The sequence below is a fragment of the Haliaeetus albicilla genome, chromosome 9 (genome assembly GCF_947461875.1).
Source record: "Haliaeetus albicilla chromosome 9, bHalAlb1.1, whole genome shotgun sequence".
Classification (NCBI taxonomy): Eukaryota; Metazoa; Chordata; class Aves; order Accipitriformes; family Accipitridae; genus Haliaeetus; species Haliaeetus albicilla.
In genome coordinates this window covers 17,054,436-17,079,922 of record NC_091491.1, presented here as the reverse complement: position 1 = coordinate 17,079,922, position 25,487 = coordinate 17,054,436, and the positions used below count along the sequence as shown (strand labels likewise).

At 43.1% G+C, this 25,487-nt stretch overlaps 1 protein-coding gene across 11 annotated transcripts in view; it reads right to left on the bottom strand.

The window, feature by feature from the left end:
* Nucleotides 1-25,487, bottom strand: part of DGKD (diacylglycerol kinase delta) — a 61,805-nt gene that overhangs the window by 5,167 nt on the left and 31,151 nt on the right. For 9 of the 11 annotated variants that reach the window (XM_069791913.1, XM_069791914.1, XM_069791920.1 and 6 more), the window contains 26 exons: nucleotides 24,576-24,680; nucleotides 23,609-23,741; nucleotides 22,624-22,730; nucleotides 21,867-21,992; nucleotides 20,639-20,741; nucleotides 19,958-20,120; nucleotides 17,782-17,890; nucleotides 16,877-17,016; nucleotides 16,056-16,140; nucleotides 15,407-15,501; nucleotides 15,223-15,322; nucleotides 14,797-15,070; nucleotides 12,793-12,954; nucleotides 11,881-12,009; nucleotides 10,816-10,912; nucleotides 9,774-9,884; nucleotides 8,896-8,992; nucleotides 8,021-8,128; nucleotides 7,313-7,426; nucleotides 6,767-6,901; nucleotides 3,707-3,858; nucleotides 2,805-2,916; nucleotides 2,546-2,638; nucleotides 2,050-2,169; nucleotides 1,592-1,709; nucleotides 222-352 (listed from right to left, as the gene is read on the bottom strand). In XM_069791913.1, coding sequence (XP_069648014.1) covers nucleotides 222-352; nucleotides 1,592-1,709; nucleotides 2,050-2,169; nucleotides 2,546-2,638; nucleotides 2,805-2,916; nucleotides 3,707-3,858; nucleotides 6,767-6,901; nucleotides 7,313-7,426; nucleotides 8,021-8,128; nucleotides 8,896-8,992; nucleotides 9,774-9,884; nucleotides 10,816-10,912; nucleotides 11,881-12,009; nucleotides 12,793-12,954; nucleotides 14,797-15,070; nucleotides 15,223-15,322; nucleotides 15,407-15,501; nucleotides 16,056-16,140; nucleotides 16,877-17,016; nucleotides 17,782-17,890; nucleotides 19,958-20,120; nucleotides 20,639-20,741; nucleotides 21,867-21,992; nucleotides 22,624-22,730; nucleotides 23,609-23,741; nucleotides 24,576-24,680 — 3,219 coding nt within the window. Of the gene's footprint in view, nucleotides 1-221; nucleotides 353-1,591; nucleotides 1,710-2,049; nucleotides 2,170-2,545; nucleotides 2,639-2,804; nucleotides 2,917-3,706; nucleotides 3,859-6,766; nucleotides 6,902-7,312; nucleotides 7,427-8,020; nucleotides 8,129-8,895; nucleotides 8,993-9,773; nucleotides 9,885-10,815; nucleotides 10,913-11,880; nucleotides 12,010-12,792; nucleotides 12,955-14,796; nucleotides 15,071-15,222; nucleotides 15,323-15,406; nucleotides 15,502-16,055; nucleotides 16,141-16,876; nucleotides 17,017-17,781; nucleotides 17,891-19,957; nucleotides 20,121-20,638; nucleotides 20,742-21,866; nucleotides 21,993-22,623; nucleotides 22,731-23,608; nucleotides 23,742-24,575; nucleotides 24,681-25,487 lie in introns of those variants that run through there. The other 2 variants (XM_069791915.1, XM_069791924.1) reach the window with 2 other exon arrangements.

Sequence of the window (25,487 nt, the reverse complement as noted above, 5' to 3'; positions counted from 1 at the left end):
CAGAGTTGGGCAGCTGGTCCCTCAAGTAGCTGTTCTACCTCCCTGCTATTAAAAATCAGGTGACCTGAAATGGTGAGAAAATAAAACGAGGCCACAATGAACCGGTTCATCTTGCCAAGGAACGTGGAATGAACAGCAGGCAGACCACTTCCAAGCACATTCAGCACAGAAGGTCATGCAGATGCAGCTGGCTATTTCTCATGAGTCAATCATGAAAGTACCTTGAGGTCCCTCCGTTCGAGTTGCAGGAGCTCAGAGCCCCGGACGTCATGCCGGATGAAGATATCCTTATACTCACAAAGACTGAGATGCTCAAGCCAGGCCGCAACCTCCTCCGTTCCCCAGAGGTGAACTGTTAGAGATGGAAAAGCAGGAGTGCATTGAGTACCCAGAACCCCAGAAGACAGCAAGAGATGAGGACACCATCAGCACTCAGTGCCAGAGAAGGAGGGTAAGCAGTACCACAGCCTCAAACCAAGGGGAGGGCAAGGACTGGTAGCATGACCTACAGTCTCAAACAAAGGAGGTAGTGCAGAGAAAGGTAAGAGCTGTTCTCTTAAGCAGAGGCTAGCCGCAGTAAAGCCAGGAGGAAGTGCATGTTTGTTTTGATGGGACTGGATGTGCTTTTTAAAGTTTACCCCCATGTTTAAGAAGAGTGAGTTCATTGATATTCCTCTGCTTACAAAACAACAGATTCATAAAATACATCATGAAGAATCAAGCACAAATTAATTTGCTATTATGTACAAGCACTTGGGCTCAGTAACCAAAATGGTAACCTCTCTCCCCCACGTCTGAGGGAGAGAGGAAGAGTTTAGACTTCCACCTTCTTGCACAGCCTCTGAATAAGAGAACAATAAAGATCCCAAGTTCTGGGAGGCAATGAGCAAGCACCTGCCTATCAGACAGAAGGAGACTGTACCCACAACTCCATGGCAGAGGACAGGACCCAGGAGCCCACAGAACAGGTAGTACTTCTGAATTTTAGAAGAAAGTCTTCGTAAGGAGAGTATAAACCAAAAATCAACTAACCCAATTGGAGAGAAATGTCTTGAATGGCAATTTGTTGATTCATGGACAGTTTTTATCTACTGACCAGTAGGATTAAAGGTCAGGGTGCACCTGTGGTGATGCTGATCCCCAGCCAATCAGACATGAAACTTGATTAAAGCCTGAGGGTGAATCAATGAGAAAAACATCATTAACCATATCACAGAGAATTAGCAGTGAAAAGACTGGAGTTATGCGGACTTGGGCCCCACAGTCATTTTAATACCTAAAATGCCAAAATCCTCAAATTCACTTCACTAAGCACCCCTTAAAATATCCCTGAAAATGTCTGGTTGTAGGCAGAATGCTTCAGAGGGTACTTCCTGTCTCTGCTCAGGAACATTTGTGTAGTACTGGGGGATCAGCGCTTAGACAGAATGGAGCAATAAGCTACTTTGCCATATGAAAAAGACAGAATAGACCTCCAAGAAAATGCAGATGCACTTGAAACAGAAGAAGGAGAGAACATGAGAGGAAACAGACAGACAGAGAACAGGTAGTGGTGTGACAAAGACACACGATGAATGAGCAGACTTGGTACCCGGCAATCCCGTGCTACTATGAGTCTCCTTATTTTTGTTGTTCTTCTCCTTTTTAAACTTGGTCACCAGCCGGAATTTGCCACTGCGGCTGCGTTTAGAATAATCCAGCATCTGGTTCTGTAAGAACAAAAAGGGAGTATCAGGCAAACAGTCATAAATTGATTGGAACAGACCAAGAGCAACAAGTACTGTCAAGCTCAGCTCCATGACCTTGTAAGAGAGGAAAAAAAAATTCTGAACTCATTCTGATCAAGACAGGAAAGGAAACAGAGAAAGTCGATCCCACGTCAGTCAAGGGACCTTAGCAGGAAATTACTTTCTTTAGCCCTGGGGAGACAAGCTTCCTTCTTAATGATTTTTTTCTCACATCAGTCGTATATTCACAGGAAGTCAAACACTCACAGTCAACTAGTGAAAAAGAGAACAGCTAGGGAAATACAGCCTTGGTCCTCCTCACCTCCTCATCACAGGGCTCCATAAGCTGCCACAGCCATGGGATGTCTGCCAGTTTCCTCAGCTGGAGGTCCATGTCTGCCAGGGCTGCTTGGAGCTGCTCCTTCTGTGGAGGATCTAATTGCTGGATCAGAAATGGAAGCAAAGCAGAGTTATAAGTCATATGGTGGAACACATAGTCACGCCCCTGCCTTGAAATTCCTAGCTAGCAAAGCAGTTCCTCCTTTTAAAAGGAAATGCACAGCAGGCACTCTGCCCGGACATTACCAAGTAAACGACTTTCAACTTTTCTGAGCTCCAAACTCCACACAAGCTAGCTTGACTGCTCATCATGCCTACGTAGCAACACCATCCTAATTTCTGGACGATTAACATTTAAACTGACTTATTACAAAGACAAAGAAGACCAAGACCAGCAAAATATTGCTTGCCAAGGCAACAGTAGGAGAGGAGAGGAGAGAAAGTGAGAGGCTGCTTTACTCCTGCTTTGAGCTTCTTACCAGCGCCATCTTGCCTGCCAGCAGCAGCTCTGTCTCATTATGCAGGGCTTTGACATTATTCACCATCTCTACAACAAGGCTGCAGTTCAGACCCTGCAGGGAAGCAATTCATGCGCAAATTAAGCCTGGAAATGCAGAGGTCTGAGCAGTCAAAAGGAAGAAGTCTTAGACAAGCAAGGCCTACTTTTGGTCAATGAGAAAGGAAAACCAAGAGCTATGGAACAAGGACAAAATGGGAGATGCCAAGTGAGTGAAGTACCTCTGTAGACTTGGATTTAGCGTAGACTTTGTCCATAGACTTGGAGCTGGCATTGACAGCATGGGCAAGCTCCTGTTCCATGTCCTGATAGGATTGGGCTATTTCGCGAATGCTAAAGAGAGAATTACAGATTGCATCAGCATATGCTCAAAGCAGGAGATCTTTTCTGACTGGGTATCTCCTTTTAATACCCATCTGAGTGACAAGAGCAGGGATAAAGCATGGGAGGGGCACAGCCTCTGGCAAAGCAGGGCAATTCTCCCTGCTGTAGTGAGCATGCATAGGCAAAGCAAGGCAGATTTCACATGCACAACTCCAAGTGCATATTCAATTCTGCACACAAGTTGGGATCAGTTTGAAATACAACCTAGACATTTTAGTACGGCCATAGTGATGTGAAAGGCAGCTGCACGTATGGCAGTTTAATTAACACTTCTCTGATGTGAGTCTGGGAATTTTCTCTCAGAGGCCTAGACCAAAGAGCTGAATGTCCGACTAAAGGATGAGCAGATGAGCATACAGTGACTTTTTCCAGAAATCTCTGCTGGGCATCAGGGTTACAAGAACCCAACCTGTCATCTGAGCTCCTAGAGAGGCCTTTGTTTAATTTCTGATAAAAATCATTGGCATTCAAAGATAACGGGTTCTTTCAGGATTAAAGGATCCATATTTTCTCATGAAAGTAACATTTTTTGTTCACAATGACCCTAAGAAAGTTTATTCAACTGCAGTCCTCATGTAGCTGGGACAGTGCATAATGAATGACGCTACCACCCCCAGTGACATGGACCAGCACTGCAGAAGGTAAGAGTGAACAGACACATCTCCAGGAACAGGGAGTAGGACAAGAATTTCAGGCACCAAAGTATGGCTCCATTCACCAAAAGCAAACTGAGTCCCACCTGTGGATCAGAGCACCTGCAGCTTGACCAAACTGGTTGATCTGGGTTGATTCTTCTTCGGACATGATCTCTGGTTGAAGAGAGAAAGAGGAGGGTCGGGACAACTCACACTTCTGTTTGTCCTCCCAGGACTTCAGGGTGCTCTCAAATGCCTAAAAACACAGCAAACAAACCATAAGATACTTGCAAAACTCCTATAAAAAAAAAAAAAAAAAGGCTGTGTCTATGCCTGTAAAACATGTAGATCTGGTATAGACACTTTTCATTGCAGGACCCAGTTGTTCAGCTGCTGCTAAATTTGCTAACTAGCTGTCTGGGGTGAAGTTTTCCATGTCACATGCTTGCCTTGGCTTAATTTTTGCTTAAGCCTAGTTTTAGTCAAAATTGCTAGGCCAATTCTGAGGGCCAGAGTAGCAAAGTCCACCAATTCCCTACTGGTGGCAGCCTTTTCTTTGAGTAGCTATACTGCCTCTACACTTCAGTATTACTGTGACATCTCAGAGCTGGAAATTAAAAAAGTTCAAGGCTCCTCCTTACCTGGAAATAAACTGGGCTTCCCCAGTAACTGGTGGGACAAGCAGCTGAACTCAGAGCTAGGACCTGTCCCACTTGCACCCTTATTGATAATCCTGCTGGCATCAACTAGTGGTACAGGAAGAAGCAAAACATCCAATACAGAAGGATCAAAACTGGATATGGTGAGAATGAAAACTGACGCACAAAGCCTCAAGGCAAGGGCAAACAGATCAATGAGTGCAAGAAATGGCAAGAGAGAAGGTTAGACAAGGGAAGGGACTATGGGAGGGCAAGACTGAAATAGGAAAAATAATTCAGAGAAGAAGATGAGGATAACAAGCAGGGGTGTGAAGCTTTCACGGAAAAAAAAAATAAAAATCAGCATTTGGGGAGCCAGAAAAGCAAAGGAGGTTGACTGTGATGGGTGGATGGGAAAGGGGAAGAAAATGGTAGTCATGGGTCCTGGGCCTGGGCAGTTAAATGAGATAAGTACAGACTAGGTAAGGAGCACAGGACTAAGAGTAGAGAGAGGAGACAGACGGATCAGAAAAGCCAGTGTCCACTAGAACACAACTGCCTTTGGGAATGACCCAAGGTTCTGGGGACATGCCATTCTCCTGTGTCTGCAAATACCTGTGAAGCCCTGTGGTAAAGCATTCCCTTCCCCTACTGCTCCTCATACAGGACAAAACCAGGCTGTTGGCACAGTGCAAGCTACCTGCTGATCTCAACCTTGCTAATGATTCTTCAGCGGTCCAGATGAGGTCACATGAGGGAATTTGAGTTCTTCCATCTTCAGTTTAGGAAACTAAGTATCCCAAATCACATTTGAAAAATGCTACCAAAGGTACAGGGTCGCAGACATGAAGAGAGGACCCCACTTCATCTACTGCATAGGACAGATTTGCTCTGTGAAGGATGGAGTGTGCAACAATGATCAAAGGACAGGAGGAAAAATAAGGATAAGCCCACAGTCAAGACAAAAGGTGAATGTTGCTCTGCAAAACTGGAACCTCTTCCTCAGCGGCAATTCCATGCCTGCAAAACCAGGTTTGCAGGCAATGAGGAGTGGGATGGCACCATCATAACCATGGCTTCAGATAGGCCAACACACAGCATGCTCACTAGGGACTTGTGTGTCCTCTCTACCTCTTGTGCTTCACTCCAACTTTCCCACCATACCCACGTGTAGGTTGCCTCTCCTTTTCTCCCTCCCACCATCACAGCAGGAATCCTGCTCCCCCGTGCTCTCTTGTGCCATCTCCTTCAGTCACTCCCCCTCCAAGTCTCAGTGTGACACTGCAGAAGCTCTCTTGCCCTCCAGGAAACGCTGTATCACTGTTCCCGTCTCCTCCTCTCCACAACATTTGCATCAAGGGGTGACAGGACAAGGGGTAATGATTTTAAACTAAAAGAGGGTAGATTCAGTCTAGATATAAGGAAGAACTTTTTTACAGTGAGGGTGGTGAAACACTGGAACAGGTTGCCCAGAGAGGCTATAGATGCCCCATCCCTGGAAACATTCAAGGTGAGGTTGGACAGGGCTCTGAGCAACCTGATCTGGTTGAAGATGTCCCTGCTCATTGCAGGAGAGTTGGACTAGATGACCTTTAAAGGTCCCTTCCAACCCAAATCATTCTATGATTCTATGATCCACACTCACTGTTCTTTCCCAGCTCAAGGGGTCTTGGGTATTTCCCTGTCCTACCATGACAGGGGCTTTGTACGCTCACCTTTGCTTTCTTTTCATACCATCATACTTGTAACTTCCTGCCAGGCAATGTGCCCCAGCCCTGTATCAGGCTGCTTTCCATTTTCCCTCTTCATTGTTTTCTCTTTTCTTGTTATTAAGCAGGTGAGTCCTTTGCACAGGACTTCAATTTGCTCTGGAAGCTGGGTAAAGGGGCGTTATGCTGCAAAGTATTAAGAACTGCTATCAACCGGACTGTTAATGCATGGACAGTTACAGAGTTGAGAGGAACCATAAAGCCTGTTTGCAGCACAGCAAGCCCTTTATCCTTTCGTTTGGCTTACCACCATTTAGTAATACAGTAAAACAGCAAGGATGCTTCCTTATGTGCTGGTACTTATCAGATGTATTTGAAAATTATGAGATGAGACAGACACACACTGCTGAACAAGGCATAAGACACTGCTCTACTTTGTCAACGAGGTATAAGCCACATATTGAACAATAATGAGAAATCAAAATATTGAACGGCTGAATCTATACAATCCACAGCACTCTGTGAGGCATGCATCCTGTGGGAAAAACAGCATGCAAGTGTGTTAAGAAATGTTGACACAAGGCACCTATAAAAGGAAGCAAAATAAGCTTGCATAAACAACCTTATTTATGTGATTTCCCAAGTGGTGAATACAATTTTAATGATGTTCCTTTGAAAAAGTTTTATGGTGTGTAGCAAAATATGCTTCTTGCATTCACAAAGATAAGCTTTCATGTGTGGCTGTTACCACGCTCTCCAGGAGTACGTGACATCAAAACATGTATGTACTACATAGTGTATGCAAGGCTGCTATTACCCTGTCTCGGGTGAGGGTCTGTGCTCTGTTCTTATGAACAATCCAAATGTAACCCGGAGGCTGGATCCAGGCTTCTCCATCCACTTGCACAGGAACTCCCTCTTCTCCCAGGATTGCGATCTTCACCGTCCGACACTGCAAGAAGTGACTGCGTCAAAGAAGCTCTAAAATATTGGGTTTTCCAAAAGCATGAGACATTTGCTTTCTTTCCAAAGCACTTCCCCGGGTACTGTAGCTTTGGTGGTACTAGAGGCACACGTGCCTGGGTGGCAGGGCATGCCTCGCCCTCGTGCAGCTGGGACCATTTGCTGTATCTTTGGACTACAAATCTGTATTTGAATTGCTGGTCTAACTCCTACCACAATGCACACTAGCAAACATTTCCATGCCCAAATTGCCCCTGGACATGCTCATTTTCAGCCCTGGTGAATGCTCTTTCCTTGCACAAGAGAGAGCACAAAGGAAGGCTTTACTGACTGAAATTGGCATAAACATCACAAACTGGAGGTGGGTGAGGCAAGAAGAGCTCACAAAAGCAATTGATACCTGTGCAATCCGGTGATGCTGTAGATTTATCACTCGTGACACTGCCATCTGCATGCTACCAAACACTGCTACCACCTCCAAAATCTTGTCATCAAAGGAGGGGGCTGTAAATGTCTAGCCAGGTACAAGGGAGAGAGAATTCAGTTGACATACAGCTCTGCTGGAGAGCTTCTTGGTGAAGATTTGGGGGTCGGCTTTCAATTATGCTTTTTAATCTGTATAAAATTAACAACAAGGCCAGAAGGTGAAGATTTGCCATGAGCTAAGAGGGAGACAAAGGAGCCTTGATATTCCCACTGTGCTTCCAATGGCAGCTAACACAAAGGTTGCAGGCTACAAGGCAATACTTATTCTTGTAAGAGTAGGCACTTTTTCATCTCAAATAACACAATGTTTCTGATTGGATCTAACTCCCTTTGTCTTCAAGGGGCTTTACTTCTCAGGCAGCCTGAGGGGAGAAGGTCAATCTAAAGCACTTCCCAGAAGTCCAAAAGCTCAGGACAGCACCTCTATTTTTTCTGAATTGCTACAGACTGCTTGGGTGCAAAGCTGCTGAAGACCAGACTTCAGTATCCCATCCACTTCACAGAGAAAGTACATGCAGACAAGCCCCCTGCCCTCTTCTTCCAAGCACTATTCTCAGGGGCTATGACTTCAAAAGCAACAGTAACTAAAAACATTTCCTGGATTGCCTTAGAGAATACTCACATCGTCTTCCTTGGTTCCCCCCCAGAAGTTGGTGCCTCCTGCGTAGCTGGGAATGTTGAGTACGGCAATTCCCTGGAGACTGGGCAAAGGGATTGGCCTCCCATCACACTGTACAGAAAAGAAGGCAACATTACTCTCAGCACAGCAGGAGAAAGCCCCTCCTGCCAGAGTACATCCTCTAAGAACAAAAACCAGCCTGCACAGCTTAGTAATCAACTAATTCAGGTTTATTCTTGACCTAATGGAGTAGAATGTATCCATTTGCGTCTCATCAACCACTGCTCCTCTGGCAGAGGGCAGTTTTGGATGGATACTGTTGTTTCTTTTCCCCAAACAGGAATAGGGCACACCTGAAAAGCTTCGCAAACCCTCTTGGTTTATTCCTCCAGAAAGGGGAATAAAACTTCTGAAACACCTACACAGTCTGCTGTGATGAGGGTCTCCTCCTACAAGCTACCTGTTTACGTTGTATGTGGTCCATACAAGAATATTTCTTTTCCAGTTTGATGCACATTAGAGCAGAGTTAGATTAAGAGCTTTCCACTGCACCTACTATCTAAAATGTGGTGTTCACATGAGATATCACGTGTAACATAACAATCTTATTTATGCCAAATACTGAGCTGGGGACAGCTAATACTTTCCAGCAGGACGACACTTCCCTTATAGGCTGAGAACACCTGTTATCTTCCAGAACCAGGCAAAGCCACTTTTAGCTAGCTCAGGGTGAGATGCAGCAAGTACCTTGTATTAGGCAGGCAAGTGAAACAACCTAATATCACCAAACAGAATCACCATGTCAAAGTCAAAGTGTCTGAGGTAGATGCAATTAGGCATCCCAGTTTTAGCAACAGAAGAGAATGCTAATTCCTCACCTCCAGCAAGACTTTCTGCTCCAGGTTTTTATATGTTCTGTGTAGCAGCTCCTTGGTGCCCAATACTCCATACCACATCATGTTTTTAGTACGACTTCTAAGGGTGAAAATCAAAAGAGAAAAAAGTTAGCACAGGCCTTTACGTTTTCACTTGGAAGGAAAAAAAAAAAAACCACAACCACATTGAAATGGTACCCCCTACGTCCTAAAACACAGAAGTCCTTTGCTTCCAAAAGGGGAAAGCACTCAAAATGGTCATGGCTTGTGCCAGGAAACTATTCCCCTTTAAATGTCAGGTAGGAGTTGAAGATGATTGAGTAACACACACTACCAGAAATATACACAGGTTCCCCTGGCACAGAACTTGTCAATCTTACACACCAGGACATCAACAGTATTTCGCTGTATTAGCTCAAGTATAGCAAATGTATCCATTCCAGGCTACACAAAGCATCCTGTAGTTGCCCAGGTATTCAAAATGCCAAAACCTGTGGTTTATATTAAGTTAGGATCAAGGTCAAAATCAGCCTCCATGGCATTTAGAGCTGAGATGCACTTCTCTCATAGCTAAATAGCTAGTCCACGAGAAAAATTTGTGAGTGAGATCATGAAGTAAATAGAACCAATGCACTAAATCCACACCAACGTAGCTACTCAAAGATCTTATACTAGCCACAACAGCATAATGAATCAGTAATAAATCAGTAACTTATCTCCTCCATCATGATTTCAGGCCTTGAAGGAGGATTATGCAGACAAGATTGGCAATGTACCTATTCAGCACGCTTGTATGTAATTGGCTTCAAAACCACACAGAAACATAAAGTGGTTTCAGTCACTTCTGGCAGTATTCAAAGGTCAGCCAAAGGCAAACCCACCTGCATTTCTCTGGGTGCTCATCACGTTTGTTGTTGAAATCCAAAGAAATCTTTGCATCCAGTCCAATTCCAAAGTAATTATTCATGACACACTTCTCTGTGTAACATTCACTGCCAAACAAAAACATACCCAGTCATACTGTTTGGTATACATCTCTCATGCCCCCTCTGGCCACCTCATAATTCTTTTGCATAAAAAGGTGAAGAACAAGAAGGGTGTATGCCAACGTGCTCTGATAAGCACTGCTGGGAACTGCCTAAAAGCCACAAGGATTACCATAAAAGTAGCTACTGATGAGCAAAGGTCCCTGGCCTGTAGCCTCTGTCTGTAAGACTTCACAGCCACAAGATTTGCAGTGGAATTCTCCCCTTGCCACAGATACATACTCAGAAGCCTACACTTCATTTACTAAGGGCTATGATGCTGGTCACTGGCGTTGTGTAAAAGGTCTCACAAAACATTAGCAATGCTAATTGCTTATATATATATAGATACACACACAAACACACAGAGATATATAAAAGGTGTTACCTACAGATAGCCTGACAAATGACCTTGAAAGTGTCAGCTACTCATCTCAGGGGCACTGAACCGCATGAAAAAAACTTAAAAGTCTGTATCATTGCATTTTTACTGTTAAACAGTTTAGTAGAAACAGCCTGAGAAAGTCTTCACATCATATTTCCCAAATGCCTCCCCTGTTGGGCCCTGCCCATGACCCTTCTCAGGCCTCCATGCTGTAAGGGTAGTGATTCCCCCACAGGTTTCTGTCTAACTGGAAGCCAGAGTCATCTGAGTCTAGGGAGAAGACTGATCTAGATTTCATTCTCACCTAAAACCTAAAAATCTTCTACCAGGAGTCAGATGTGTCACTGCATGTGTAACTACATAAGCTAATCCTCACAGGCACCCTATGTAAATTCATTTACATAACTCAGGCCACTGCAGTCCATTATTCAGCTCCATAAACTAATCTGCTTCTCTGCTGAGGTCCATTTGGCAATGCCCACTCCCTCCCTTCAACCTCCTGGGCATACTCACAGATTTTCAGGCTCAGAGTTAAAGGGATCAGCATGGATCAACAATCGGCTGATGACAGAGCTCCCAGGCAAAGAACCAGACATGCCAGCACGGATATCTGTAGGAAAATTGACCACAGGAAATACTGTGATTAATAACAAGCGGGAAACAGGTAACTTCAATCTCAGGAACAAGACAACAGGGCAGAATATATTAACTCTTATCATTCAATGTGGGAAGCAAACAGCAACAGCGCTTTCTTCCACTCCAGAAGGCTTAGCTCTCTTGATAAGGAGAAGGGTTTCTGGGGCTGCCTGCAGGGTTTTTGATTGACAGGGTATCACCTAAGGCCCCCAGCACAGTTGTACAGACACATGGAAATGGGAAATAGGAGTGTATTCACTGTAGTAGCTTTTTTGTTCCAAGGTGAGACATGGAATGTCCTTGCTTCAATGAGTAGAGAGAGAAGAGTAGGGCTGAAGTTATTCTCCGTTGCTCAAGAATTACTGCCTCCTGCTTCTTAAATTATTAGCTGGTGACCCACAAACAGCAGCTTTCTCAGAGAGAAAGGAAATTACTTCCTTCCAGAAGAAAGAATTTGAACAAGCAATTTGGGGGGAGAGATGGAAGGACAGCACCACGGTGATGGGGAGAAGTTGCTACATAAGCTGTAGGAGGTGGGAATTCTGCTGGGTCTGTGCACCTCCAGTGACTTCAGCCTACACATGAAGAGACTGCTGCTCCCTTCAGAAATCTCTCTCGGCAGCGTTGTATCAGCCTTCTCAAGGTTACTTTGAGCTCACTATCTCCTTGCAGTTGGCATCTAAATTCTGTCACTGCACAGTGTTAAAAATCTGTGTCTAGGTCTCGGCTACAAACTGGAAACTATTACATCTCCCTCCAAGTCTCCACTTTTCAGCCCTAGTGAAAAGTTATCCACAAACGGATTTCTCTCCAAGTGGACCCTGCACAAAAGGACATCAGGCAGGACAATTTCATGTTTCCATGTGGAGACTGCAGCCCGCACTGCTGTCACCCACACTCCAGTTGGCTGCCTCAATGGGAAGCGGTGGGTGTTACACTTACTCGGGTAGAGGATTTTTGTGTTGAGCATTGGCAAGTTGTCCCGGTTTCCTGTCTGGGGAGGAAGAGATGCAGAGCTGCCCAGTGACAAACTTCCTTTGTTTATTAGTCTTTCACAAGGAGACTTGGACACTGTAAAACACAACACAAACATGGTTATTGACAAACATAATGCTATGACTCAGACCAACACATAGCAGCACAGCCCAAACAGCAAGACTGGGTTAGGAATCACTCAACAGCAAAAGACTCTAGCCACCATAGTACAAAGAGTCAACAGAACCAGTCATTAAGAGACAGACATGTGGCATATGTGCAGCCAGAAAAGCTCACAGATTGGAGGTACCAAAACGCCACATGCAAATATTAGAAATGGAGATGAGAAAAAGCTGGTGCCTGCAGCACAACGAACAGGGTATTTGGCTTGCAATCGATACTCATATAAGTTCCAAATATATTTGCAGTGGTCGGGGATCTCTAATAAATTACTCACATAACACAGTTTTCAAAGCAAACTGGCTTCCATTCTCTGACATCTGCAAAGGATGGCAGGGGCTTATAGGGAAATGTCATCAGGTAGATGACATGAAAAATGCTCAAGACCATCCTTGTCCAAGCACTGAAAGCCAAGAAAACCCGGATTACTGGCTAAGGTGCAATAAAATTTCTACATCCTAGGCTCCATATGCTAAGATCATCGACCAGCCACCAGAGATGTAGCGAAAAGTGGGGTGTATAATGCACACACTAGAGCATAGAAACGTGCAAGGCCTGGCATCTGAAGAGCAATCATTCAAAAATTAGAGAAAAACAGAACTTAGAAGTTAATACACGTAACACCTCCCTCACTTTTTACAACTAACAGAATTGTAATTCGCAGGCAAGATCTGCATGGTGGCAGCCCTGGAGCAGTACCTTTCCGCTGGCTTCTCCCCTTGGACACTCCATAGCTGCTGCTGTGTGATGACTGCAGGGAGATTTTATCCTCGTTCCTCAGCTCCTTGCCCTCTTCAGAGGCTGAGAGACTAAGGAGGAAGCCCTCTTGCTCCTGGGTCTGGGCGTTCTGCTCATCAACAGCTGTAAGGCGAGAGAAAGTAGGTGAGTGCCTCACAGCTCTTCTAGCAAGGAACAACTCTCACTGATGTAAACAACAATAGGATGGGACTCTAAAGGCCCTGATTCCTTAAAGGAAAGAACAGGAATAACAAAAAGCTTTCCTCTGTCATTTGTCTCAACCAAGCTCTGCTCTGGAGAGGTTTTGGAACTGGGCTTGCTTAGCCTCCTGTTTTCTTTGCTGAGCTCTTTAGCAGTGAGGCTCTAAATAAAGTGTCCACCTTTAATGCTACTCAGGCTTCCTGAGATGTCAACTGTGCTACAGGTGATGGGATTCCATTTATTTGCATTTAGATGTTGCCAGAAATTCTAAACAGATGGACATTAAATGATAAATGTAATGAATTTTCTGTTTGCTTAAGCTGTACTGGGGCAATAGGATAAGCCACTTGAAAACAGCATTTACATATAATCGGGAAGAAGAAAATAGCAGTTGGTAAAAAAACAATACAAACAAGGGAAAGAATCAGATTACGTACTTTCAAAGAGGAAAAACAGCTTGGAGAATTTGAAAAAATACATTTGAAACGTAACTGGAGTTTGCCCAAGAGCTGGTAAGAATTCAATGCTAGCATGTTACCTGAAGAAATGAAAACTCCTTTGCATGTAATCAATAGGCCTTCCTCCCCAGCAACCCTTCACAGGGCACAGCAATGTGAACAGCCCTGAGCTGACCTACCACCTCACTGCCTCTGCAGGGGGATGACCCCCCCTTCTTTCAGTCTCTTCCCATCCCTTGTGCTGACTCTAGAGTTCATCAAAACTATCCACAAGGCAATCCAACCCACTAGCCCAGCTGGATTAAGTAAACTGGTTGGGCTCCAAAAGAACTCCAACAAACATCAAATTGGCATAAAGTAAGCAGCAACAAAGTGGGGCAGCAGTGAGGTCAAGACACCTACTTCACCAGAAGCAGGCTGTTTGCTCAACTTCCATCACCTCATATAACTTCACCCTCAGGATAGGTTTTATACAATACTGCAGTGCTGGAAATCCAAGCAACATCGCAATGATCTGTGACTTACTACACCGTTGTTCATAATGCATGTTTAGGTGTGCATAGACGTCACACCTGCAACTTCAATGCTTTTATCTCCAGTGATAAGGTGTTAAGGACTTCCTTTGGTCTAAGTTAAACCACTGAGTTTATGACTAACATCTGGGAGATGCCTTTTGAAGGAAATGAAGCTTTGAGCTATGGGTGTGAGTAGCTGGAGAGATATAAGGGTCAAGACGTGAAGAGGGTCACCTGCCTAGGAAGTTAACATCTGAACAGAACTGATTTGCATCAGGGTGTAGTATTATAATGTTTTCCCAGCAACAAAGCTAGTTTAAGAAATTCCTGAACTCTCTTGCAGTTGTACCACCGCACTGTTTTGCTGGGCTCTACTATAAAGAGATTTCTGAAACAATCCAAGTTAAAATACTTAAAATACTTTCTTCTCAAGTATTTTCAGATCTGTTTTACAGCAAGGCCACACAAACAGTTGCGCTGACACAATTGTGGTATGGGTGGAGACAGACAGGAAATGCAAATGAACAGAGTGTGGGAGGATAGTAACTTCCTAAACCAGCTGCATAGGACAGAACACACCTTGAACTTCAGGCTCATTTACCAAGCAATGTTTCAAATCGGTGGGCTTGGCAGAGGTGATACTGAAACTAAATAGCCAGGCTTACTGAATAGCTTCTCCAGCTCAGGAAAGCTATTTTTTTATGAAGAACCCTACTCCCCTCTGGAATAAGTGAAATTTATACTTCTTAAGAGCCTGTAGCAAGTCACAAGCAGGACTCCTAACAGGTTACCTTTTTCTGCATGCTCTATTATCTGACGAATGGCTTTTTTCAAGCTGTTGGCTCTCAACATGAGTTGTTCTCGGGGACGAAATATCTGGGGCCTTGCTGTACATGACGAGCCCACTGACCGGTCGCTAGAAGAATCACAAGCACTGCCTGACCCATCACCATCTTCGGTTTCCTCTGCAATGGTGGGAGGAGGGTTTGGCAGAGATGAAGATGCTTGAGATTCATCATTCAGTGTCTTCAGTAATGAGTCCAGCTTCTCTTTCAGGACAGAGCACTACAAGACGAAGAACATTTGAGTAGAACTAACAGTAGACTGCGTAGCTCATTCTTTTAGTGCTTGCTGAACTGCTGCTGTCCTAATTCTCTGAAAACAGAGCAGTTTTTCCACTTCAGAAGTAGAAACCCAAACAATTTTTCCAATTTTACCTTCCTGGCCATGACCTCTGATTCCTCTGAGCTTTCCGTTGCCTTTTCATAGGCTTTCCCTACTCGAGCCACAAAATCCTTCACTGTCTCACAAAGCACCCTAGGCAAAGAAGGTAGTGAAAACAAAGTGATGCAAGGATTGTCTCAGGATTTTCACTGTGCAACTTGTCCTCTAAGTACTCACTTGGCTGAGGAGATGACCACTGAGTGTTGGTCAGAAGTCAAAATTTTGGACAAATGAGCAGCCACAGAGTCTTCATAGAAGAGAATCTTCTGCACCTGGTGACAGTCAGAAACAAGCCACTGGGGTGCTGCTTCCCAACATTACAACACATGCTGTATATCCCTGGGTCCCCAGAGAGTATCTGTCATTCTACAGGTTCTTTTTGCCCTGGAAAAGTTCTGTGGTCCAGGGCTCAGTTACTCATTAAAGACCTAAATCTGATGAAGAAACTAATTCTGAACTTAGAAATCATCATCAGCGCAGTTCTTAGAATCTCCAATCAACTGTGGATCTAAAACTGGTTTTTTTATGACTGCTATGCAGCTTTCCACAATTTCAATAACTTGATGTTATGGCAGCAAGTAAAAGTCAATAATTTCCTCTCTGTCCTGTTCCAAAGCATCTTCTTCTCATCCCTCATTATGGTTGTGGACTCTGGTAACCCAACCTCCATAATACTCATTGACTTAAAGCCCCAGATCTTTGTAGCTCCTGTTACACTCAAGTCATGGCTCAAGACTGCTCCATTTGAGCTCAACCACTGCCTCCTATCTCATCCATTCTGAGGCTATTGCTCCCAGTCCTTTTCCCTCTGCATCTCGCAAGGTACCTCAGAATCCTCACTGAAATCTTCAGTGACTGTGGAAGTGGAGGCCTGGCGAGGGAGTTTGGTTTCATACACCATGATGCTCCACCTGTTGAAAAGGAGGCATCATATTTGTCACTACAAGGCAGATGATTTCGTCCTTTATCCAAAGGACATAACAGGTTAGAACCTCAAAGCAGAACAAATTGCACTTTGGCAGGGGCATAACTGCTGTAAGGATGCCAGAGAGTTGCAACGGAACTGCAGAGGAGCTGAACTGGGGGAAAAGAGAAGGACGACACTACAAACAAGTATCCTACAGCACAAGGAACTTCTCTGTACTTCTTCTCTCTCTCTCTCTCAGAAATTCTACAGGCATTACTTGATTCAACATAACAGATACCAAGACGCAACTCTAAAGATAAGAAGCATTTTTAAATGTACAAAGATATATAGGTAATATCAATACTAGGGATAAAGAGGCCCATTTCTGCATTCAGCTTTCATTTCTAAGCCGAACTCAAGATAAATTGGTTCAAATTTACCAAGAAAAAGATTAGCTTAAAAACAGAAATCATGACTGCAAGGTTGACAAATTCAATTGACGAGAACTCTGGAACACTGGACATCACACAATTTCACTCATTACTATTCTGCAGCACTGACATAGAAAGCCAGACTACTTTTTGTTGCTAAAGGGTGACAGAGGATTATCAAAGAATAAACATTAACTGGCATTAGTAAGAAGTCCAGCAGCTGGGCAGAATCAAGAACTGCCCAGTTCTCCTGGAAGGATATTTTCACACAGCTCTTGAGTGGGAAGGATGTTAGTGATGGTTACTCACCTGTCCAGCATTTTGGTACTGGCCCTCTCCAGCTTCTCCAGGATCTGCGGGAGCTGGGTATCATCATCACAAGCAGACCCCCAGCCTAACACACGGGCAAGGTCATTCCCTGTTCCCAAAGGCAGCACTCCCAGCTGGCACTGCATTAGAGAAAAGGAAACCAAAACTGATATTCAAATGGGAAAACACAAGCCACAAACAGCCACAAGTAACACAACTGATTCCTTACACAGACTAGTCATTGAGAAACAGCTAGTCCCAGGGTGAGGAGAAAGTAATTGGATGGGGAAAACAGCCAGAAGAGCATGGAAGTAAGGAAACATTTCCTCTACTTTTAAGTCAATTGAGAAAAGAGCTACCATCTCAAAGAGCACCTTGCTAAAACTAACTCCTTCTACAGATGTATTTATTTAACCATCAGGTGGTGCTATTGCTTTTTATATAAAATTAGTATAGACACCTCCAAGACAAAATGGAAACTAATTAAACACTGTATGATGCCTCGACTCCAATGAAGTTTCTGTCTATCCCAAGACTCAGAAACTATGCCATGAGAATTAAAGGGAATAGATGAGGAGCATAACCTTTGTGGAACTCCCAGTTTTCTAACTGCAGCCCTTTCTAAGCACAATTCTCTGCTGGCAATGGAGCAGGAGTGACTCAGAGCTACTCCAAAAGCTGGATCTTGTAAGAGGGAGTTGTGGAGGAGCCCTGGCGATAGGAATAATGAGTTAGTCCAGTACTGCTTCTTGCAGAAAACTACTGCAAGAACACTGCTGTGGTAAGCTTTCAGTGGCTTCAGTCCTGGGGCAAACTACATCTGTATGATCAAAGAAAGTCCTCTTCAACCCATGCTGTTGTTATTACTTCATTCTTTCATCCAACAAAGCTCTTTGGGCAGGTACCTGCTTGTGAAGATTGAGGCTATCAATTTCGGAGAGAACCCAGCCAACACTTCCGTCCCCACCACACACTAGAATCCGGAAAGTGTCAAATTTCTGGAATAAGCGTAAACTACAGAGAAGGAAAAGAAAAAAGCAAGAGGGAAGAACAATCAGCTGTTGCAGAAAGAAATTATAAACAATTGAATCTAGGCAATAAACACAACAGACTTGCTTAAAGTAGGCTCTGATTTTGCAATGAATACGGGCCGCTGCCAGACTACAGACGAATTAAAATTATTATAAATAAGGAATTATAAATACAGCTAAGCATTTTACAATGGCTATTCACTACAGAAGTAAGTCCCAGACATACTCCTCTCCTAAAGCAGGGCACTTTTGTCTGAACAGAAGAGGAAACAAGCATGTGATAGCTGATTATTCATCAAATTAATTCCTTTTTGCAGATTTGGTGTGTTCAGCCTAACACTAGTTACTTGTCACTGTTTGGAGTGGTCTGATGTCACTGCCTTCGCACTCAAGGCCAGACCAATCAAAGCAAAGCTTGAAGAGTGGGAACTTTATGCAGTCATTCAGTAAGCAGAAAACTGTAAGAGGATGTAAAGCCTCACAAGCTTTAGTCCTTCTGGGAATGCAACATAAATCAATGCTCTGGCGCCTTGTCTGCCTTGCAAGCAGGCAAACAACTCACCAGCAAGACAAGTGTGAATTTCTCTATTCACCTCTTCTGGAATACTAATGACAACCTCTTCTTAAGCTGTTTGGAATTCTGCTTCTTAGTGAACATCTTCCAGAGCTACTGCCTGCTTTTATTTTCATTTTGTACATATTTACTTATTATTACCTAAACAGTGTTTGCTATAGCACATGAAAATCCCTGTTTCTTCAAGCATTGTTGACACTTAAAAAATGGCTATCAGCAATTACATCTTATGGTACAGTTTGACTAGCACCAGCTGAGAATATTTAAATTATCAAGAAGCAGCCTTTACCCTGTACCATCATTTCCTTTTCAAGGAAGCATATAAAAGCAGCTGTTTTAGAAGTGTGTACCACAGCTTGAGAAAATAACTGATTCCCTCCCTTTCCTTCTGTCCTGCTTAAAAGCACAATTCCTCTCTACAGTCAGTCCAACTGCAGAGGGGAAGAAGAAAAATATTTAATTTTAAAAGTTTTCTGTAAATTATTTATCAGCCAAACATATCCCCTGGACAGCATGCTGCAGTTTTAAAGGCCAGTGTTTTGCAAAGCACTATGGCAAGAAACCACAATAGTTCTTAGGAGAGCAGAACCTAATGGTCACTTATCTGAGAGTGGACACTCCCAGATTTAGCACCCTGCATCTACAGGTCTTACGTGATAGACTTTGAGTCACGTTTAGAAAAATATGAAGGAAATTCACCTTGTGTGGACTCTTATTATAAGAAGCACCCATTCATGACAAAAGTTACTGAAATACAATGCAACAGAGCAACATTTGGAAGGGGCAAACTAGAGACCAAACTTCTTTTTTTAAACAGAATTGCAGAAATAGACTAAAGGAATTTATTCCACAGCACTCACTTTTTTTTTTTTTATCCATAGATCTTCTAGTCTAATATGGTAAACAAGCCTGAAACGTCATCTAGATCCCAGGGCAGAACCAACTTTAGCAAAAGCACTCATAAAAGGTGTTTTCCCAATATCACCATAAAATCATTAAGGGATGGAAATTTCACATACTTCCCAAGTAAGTTATTTCTGGATAAATCTCAATTTGACAATATTAATTTGCTACCTATGACATTTGTCTCTTCACCTGATCTAACTGAAGTTAATTCTTGTTAACAGTACATCAGGATGCCTGTTACAAGTCTGTTTGCTGACAAGTTTTCTGGATGCAAGCTTTCCATGCTTGGTTGTCTTCCAGGGGAGTGTTTCTGGAATCCCCCCAAAATCCCTCAAGCTGTCCTGCTGTTACTAATGAATGGCAATAATAACCTTTTCCAACAACATTTTTGGTTTTAGCTAATCAATAACACTAAACACAGAGAGGGTAAAGCCCCTCCAAACTTCCTATGTGTTCAGCCTTCTCCGAGGAATAGGTTCCTTGTTATATTTGGGGATGAGCTTATAATCAATCACCCATACTTTTCTGGTATTTACAAGGAATGTGTGCTTCCATAGAATATCTGCTTACCCAAGGTGAGGTCCTCCATTCATGAGGTCAAAGACCTGGGCTGGATTCAGTAGCTGTTTGAATCTTCGTAGAAATTTTACGCCTTGGTTGTCTCCACTTTTTGAGTTGACAAAGACCAACAAAGGGCTTGTGCAAGAAGGGGGACAAGTAGCTTTCCAGAAACCTGTCGGGGAGGAGGGAAGGGAGAGGGAGGAAAAGCCAAGAGATGTGAAGCTGCCCATGGAGATGGAGTGAGAAAAAACCCAACACCCCACACCCCAGCACAGCTATGAAGAAGCTAATACTTTCCTTGTGCTTATGGCACTCACTGGGTAAATGCCAAATGTGCACAGCCCTGAATCCAGCACGAACCACACCTCATGCTGCCAAATGTCACACTTATCTCCTAGCAGTATGCAAAACTTTCAGCTTCCCCAACCTTCCCAAACTGCTTCTGCAATATAGTTATTCTCAACAAATTTTAACAGCTGCAGCTCAGCAAGCACTGATGTTACAGGTTAATAAACCGAATGCAAAAGCAAACAGTTCACTACCACACTTCAGCAATGTCTTCCAGTTTTGAATTTCAGCAACACCAGAAGCAGAATTTTCAGCTGATAGAGTCTGGCATTAATAGTGTTAGCTGAAGGGACTGTGACTGAGAGGAAGAGACAGAAGGCACTACTTACTAGTGATACTTACCATCTGAATCAATGCTGTTAAGAGCAGTAGGAGGAATGACAGATACTTTGCACAGCCCAAGAGGGCACTTGTTTGGCAACAACTCTTTACATGCTGTGTGTACCTGAAAACACCACACAAAAAACAAAAAAAAAGAAAAAAGAAAATCATTCAGACCCTTTTGGGCACTGTGGTATAACTCATAAAGCCACCCAACAAGAGGCTGGAAAGGAAGAATAAGACAGGAAGAGGGGGCAAATCCAAGGAAATGTCAATCAATAAAGTTATTTTAAGCATGATCTAATCAGAGTCTTCTACTAATGCTCCTCTTTCCATTAGTATGTACTTTTTCTGCCATTTGCATTTATGAGACTAGCACTTTGAGTGCTGAGAGGACCAGATAACAGATTCTGTGGCTTTAAGAGCCTTCAGGTATTCTGCTTTCAAAATCCTAGTCTCAGTTGAGAGATCAAAAGTAGCAAGAAAAAAAGCTGGGAATTCAAGAAAGCAAAAAAAAAAAGCAGGGAGACATGAGGGACATCAAGAGGTAAGAGAAGAAGGGACATTAAGAGGTAAGAGAAGAAGGGATTAATAAAGCCACCCAAAAAAGGAAATACAAAGCAGAGTAGGGCACTTCGGTCATTTCTGGTACCCAAAGACTGCAAGATAGAGGGTTTGCCTGGGGTTTGAGCCCCCGCCCCCCATATTATAAACACATATTTTGTGATACTTCTCTTACTAATATTATAGACACCTGGAAACACAGCAAGATCTGCATCACTGCAGCGGTTATGCAAGAGAAACCTATTGCAATGGGAAGGGAAATTGTTGTTATTAAAACAGCTTAGTATTCCTTATTGTCCTTTTTTGTTGTACCTTTCCAACTTGTAGAAATGACAAATAATGGCTCCTTAAAAACCAACATCTGCCTGAGGCACTGATTCATATCTAGTGTAATTAGATTCTTCTATGAAAGCTCACTATCGAAAGAAAATGAGCTTGCAGAGAAGCCAGATACTTATTTCAGGTCTTACTTCTATGCATCACAGTGATACTTTTTAGCACAAATTTAAATTTCTCTCTCTTGCAAGCAGTTTATCATCTGGAGAAAGAACAATAAAGTCCTTCATGGCAAATACTGACAGCACGGTTAGAGATTTCATTTTAAGTAAATGTCATTAAAAGAACACGCCAAAGAGCTGATCAAAGACTATCCTTTTACTGAAATGATCATGTCTATTCAACTCACCATGGCTTTGCACCAAAGGCAGCGCCAGTCTTGCAAGCGTAGGACACTGCCACAGGTTTTATCACACACAGTGCATTTGGCACTCACAGGCAGGTTTCCTTCCAACCACTGATGTGGCATTGAGATCTGCAAATGGTACAGAGGGAGAGAAGCAATATGAACCTTCCAGAGTGCAACTCAAGGGTGCAGGATACACTGTGGAACTGAGACATACAGAGAAGCAAGTCTTTATATGCACTGTTTAAGGACAGCAATGGCAATTTCTAGAAAACACTTGAGGACCTGTTTTGGCATTTTACATCACACTGAAGCACAAAGAGACCAGGTGACTCGCCCCAGGCTACCCAGGAAACACTGACTTGCATTAGACACCCCATATGCTAAGGTACTCATTTACGCCTTGGTTGTCTCCACCTTTTGAGTTGAAAAAGACCAACAAGGGCTTGTGCTAGAAGGGGGACAAGTAGCCGTTTCTTTTATCTTTCTTTTGACAAAATTCAGACCAGGTTCCCCATGCCTCCAATTATTTAACCTCAACTCCCCCAGTCCATAGCAGGACTCTCTTCGTATTAAGGAGTCCTTGTGACCCTGGTTGGACTTTTCACACAGAATCTCATGCTCTGAACAGTAAAGGCTTTTCCCACATCACTAACAGATAAAGGCAGAATCTGCTATTTGTACAGTGAAGAAAGCTGCAGAGCACATGCCAGTGCTTTCACATCAAGATAAGGCTAGAAGAGTTAAGACTAATGCCTACCCCATCTTCATCCTCAATGATATCCTTCCCAATAGAGGCCAGAGTTGTCCACTTGCAATTATTGGTTGCCCGCACAGCACACCGCTTGTGGGCTTTAAACTTGCACACTAGAGAGGAAGAGAAGAGTATATTAATCCTGCCTCAGAATGTATAATGTGGCAGTCTGTGCCAAAAGCTTTCCCAAGTGACCATATCTGGCTCCAGAAGAAAGCATGGGCACACACTATCCTTGTTAGTGCTGCCAAAACTATCAGCTCTAAGCGTACTGAGTAAGATGAGCTAGCTATTAATTCCTGACTTGTCACTTTTGCCAGTTGCTTGTACAAAGTTTAGTTATCACCTTGTTAAATTTGACATGATTTACATAGTCATACACTCCTGCATCCTTTTACACAGTGTGGGTGTAACCTCATTCACACTAGAAGCATGAGCTCTATGCAGCCAGGCATGTCTGCTATGCCAAAGCTGAAAAAGAATAACTTCCTGGCATTCAAACACTTCACCAGGATGTTCTTACCAATGTGATTATTCTTACGAACAGGAGTATTCATATGAATATTCTGATACCTCAGAAGTATATACCTGTTCACTTCAGAAGCATGACTTTAATAAGGGATGACAGTATTTAGGTATATAGGAAAAAAAATAATCAGCTATATTACTATCAGGTCCAACACTAAAACCAGCATGAAAACATCATCACTTCTATCATCCTTTTACAAAACGCCAAGATCCTGATCTTGACTTCTGCAGGATAATTCTCTATGAAGCCAAAGGGATTCAGCAGCAAAAAGTTTCAGCATCAGGTCCAGAAAAGACCTCTAGTCTCATACAGAGCCTGTAGCTCTCTCAAGTTTATTATGCAGCATTTTTTCTACATCTTTTTGCAGACTGTTAACAACATTCCTCTTAAATTATCTCTGGAACATGGCATTGAGCCATAAAGACTGCACTCCCAAAACAGGAGACAAGCCAGCACCTTTACCTTCACATGAGAGCCCATGTGATGTGACTCCAGATAATGCCTCCCGACACACATTGCAGTACGTTGGCCGAGCATGTGAGCAGGCGTACCAGTTATGCATCCCTGAGAAATGGTCCATGCTATACTGGGTAGACTAATAAAATAAATGTATTACAGCAAAGTCTAAAATAGAGCAACAAGACTTTTTTTCCTTAAAACAAAGACTTGCACATAGCAGTCAGGAAAGGCAGAAACAGAACACTTTTACTAGGGAAGAGTAGGTCACATGCAGTTTATACACACCAGCTGTAACTCAAGAAGGTCTTTGAGCCAGAAGTGACCACTTAAAGAAGCAGCCACACCTTCATTCCTGCTCCGGTCCTACCTCCCAACCTTGTCTCACTAAAAGTGTGTGTAGGGAAATGACCTGGAGAATTTATCTGCTGGAGAGCTGACCCTTCCCTTCTCCATTTTTTTGTTGGATTAAGTTTTCAGCAAGATCAGTTCCCCAACTGGTTTATTGCATAGCAGAGGAATGCTTCTGCCAGCATAAGGGAGGAGACAACAGGGAGACAAGCATCAGAGTGGAGAAAACACAACAGAGCTTCTTTTAGTGGCAGTGCTGGCCCCAGAAAGCAAACAGATGTACTGAAGTAGGCAGAATACCAAGCAGGCGCGACGTGATTTAGAACAGGGAGGATAACTGAAGATTGAAAAGACAATGGGAGGAGAACTGTGTTTCATAACCTACCCATACCGTGAGAAGTGCTCTCAAAGTTACCAAGGGAGAGTATACAAAGCCACAAGCATTCTTTGGAGAATCACTTCAGTGTATCTGGGGTAGTTTTTACTGAAGGCCTAACACTATACCCATTATAGTAATAAAAACAACTTCTATTAACTTCACTGAAAGCTGACTCCAATCTCAAAACAAGCTGTTATTTAGGAGAGGAGGCACAGAGTGCAAAGGAACATCTTTTCCTATTACCTCAAAATGTTCACGGTTTTGTACAGTCTTCAGTGCTGCAATCCAATCTTCCATCTCTTTTCTGTTATCAGCACAAAGGATGAGCTTCCGACATGGAGTGATAATCTGAAGACAGAAAATTAATAGCGTGTATTCTGGACATATCAGTGACAGACAGCAGGAGAACACATTATCACTAGTGTAGTCTATTGAAGCTATTTTCAGAGGCAATGAGCTGCACAACAGAACAGAAGTTGCAACTTTCAACCATGTTTCTCTTCCACTGTAACATACCTTAATTCCTTCATAAATGTACAGAGCCACAGAGATTTTTAGCTGTCATTCCCAATACTGAACCAAGTAAAGAAATCTCTCATACCCAAATAACAGCACAACACAAATCAAGCACAGAGCAGTAGGAGCTAATATATTAAATGTGCAGACCTTGCATAAGTGTTTTTTTTTTTAAGTACTTAATGACTTTTTGAATTGGCAACAACATTAAAACACTTTGTTAACAGCATAATATACCAGTTTCTAGCAATCAACGAATTAGATAACATACCCTGTAACATCATACTAAAAATCTGTTTGGAGTCATGACAAACATGGCGAGGGAGGAGGGAAGAAATTAAACAAAATAAGCAATCCAGAAGAGAAATCATTGTATTTTGAACCCTCATGTCTCCTCAGGACTTGTTCTATGTTTATTATGTAAAAGTTATTCCAACAAATGTTCCACTAGCAGCTTGAGGTTGTGGTGAGCTTGCCTTCCTCTGAAAATACTGTCCTCAGTGTGTTTCTACCTTGGTTTAATTCCCATGCATTAGTTGCCCTGTGTTCAATAAACAATTCAGTGTTTTAACAAACCAGTAGAAGACATGCAGGGTGGCCGAAGCTCCCCTCTGCCCAGGAAGGCAGACAGGTCTCTGT